Source organism: Fulmarus glacialis, unplaced genomic scaffold (assembly GCF_000690835.1).
Source record: "Fulmarus glacialis isolate BGI_N327 unplaced genomic scaffold, ASM69083v1 scaffold25011, whole genome shotgun sequence".
Taxonomy (NCBI): Eukaryota; Metazoa; Chordata; class Aves; order Procellariiformes; family Procellariidae; genus Fulmarus; species Fulmarus glacialis.
In genome coordinates, this window is record NW_009193752.1 from 1 (window position 1) to 231 (window position 231).

A 231-nucleotide genomic window follows, 5' to 3' on the forward strand; every position below is an offset into this window, starting at 1 on the left:
CGAGAGCAGGTCCATGGTGAGGGCCGGCACCGAGTAGGTGTTGCCGCCCGTCACGCCCTGCAGGTTCACGATGTCGGCCTCGGCGTAGTGGGGGACGCCCTCAGGGACGCTGGCCTGGGACGGCTTCACGGGGCCGCTGCAGCCTGGCGGGGAGACAGCAGGGCCAGCCCTGCCGTGGGTGTTCTCCCCGTGCCGGGGGCGAGCACCCTCGGCTCCCTGGTCACCGCTTGT

At 72.3% G+C, this 231-nt stretch overlaps 1 protein-coding gene across 1 annotated transcript in view; it reads right to left on the bottom strand.

Annotated features, from left to right (window-relative positions):
- Window positions 1-30: 30 nt before the first annotated feature.
- LOC104083908 (discoidin domain-containing receptor 2-like) overlaps window positions 31-231 on the bottom strand; it is a gene marked incomplete at its 3' end in the record, with an annotated part of 1,852 nt that continues 1,651 nt past the window's right edge. Inside the window, exon 5 of the mRNA XM_009587570.1 lies at window positions 31-143. Coding sequence (XP_009585865.1) covers window positions 31-143 — 113 coding nt within the window. The remainder of the gene's footprint in view (window positions 144-231) is intronic.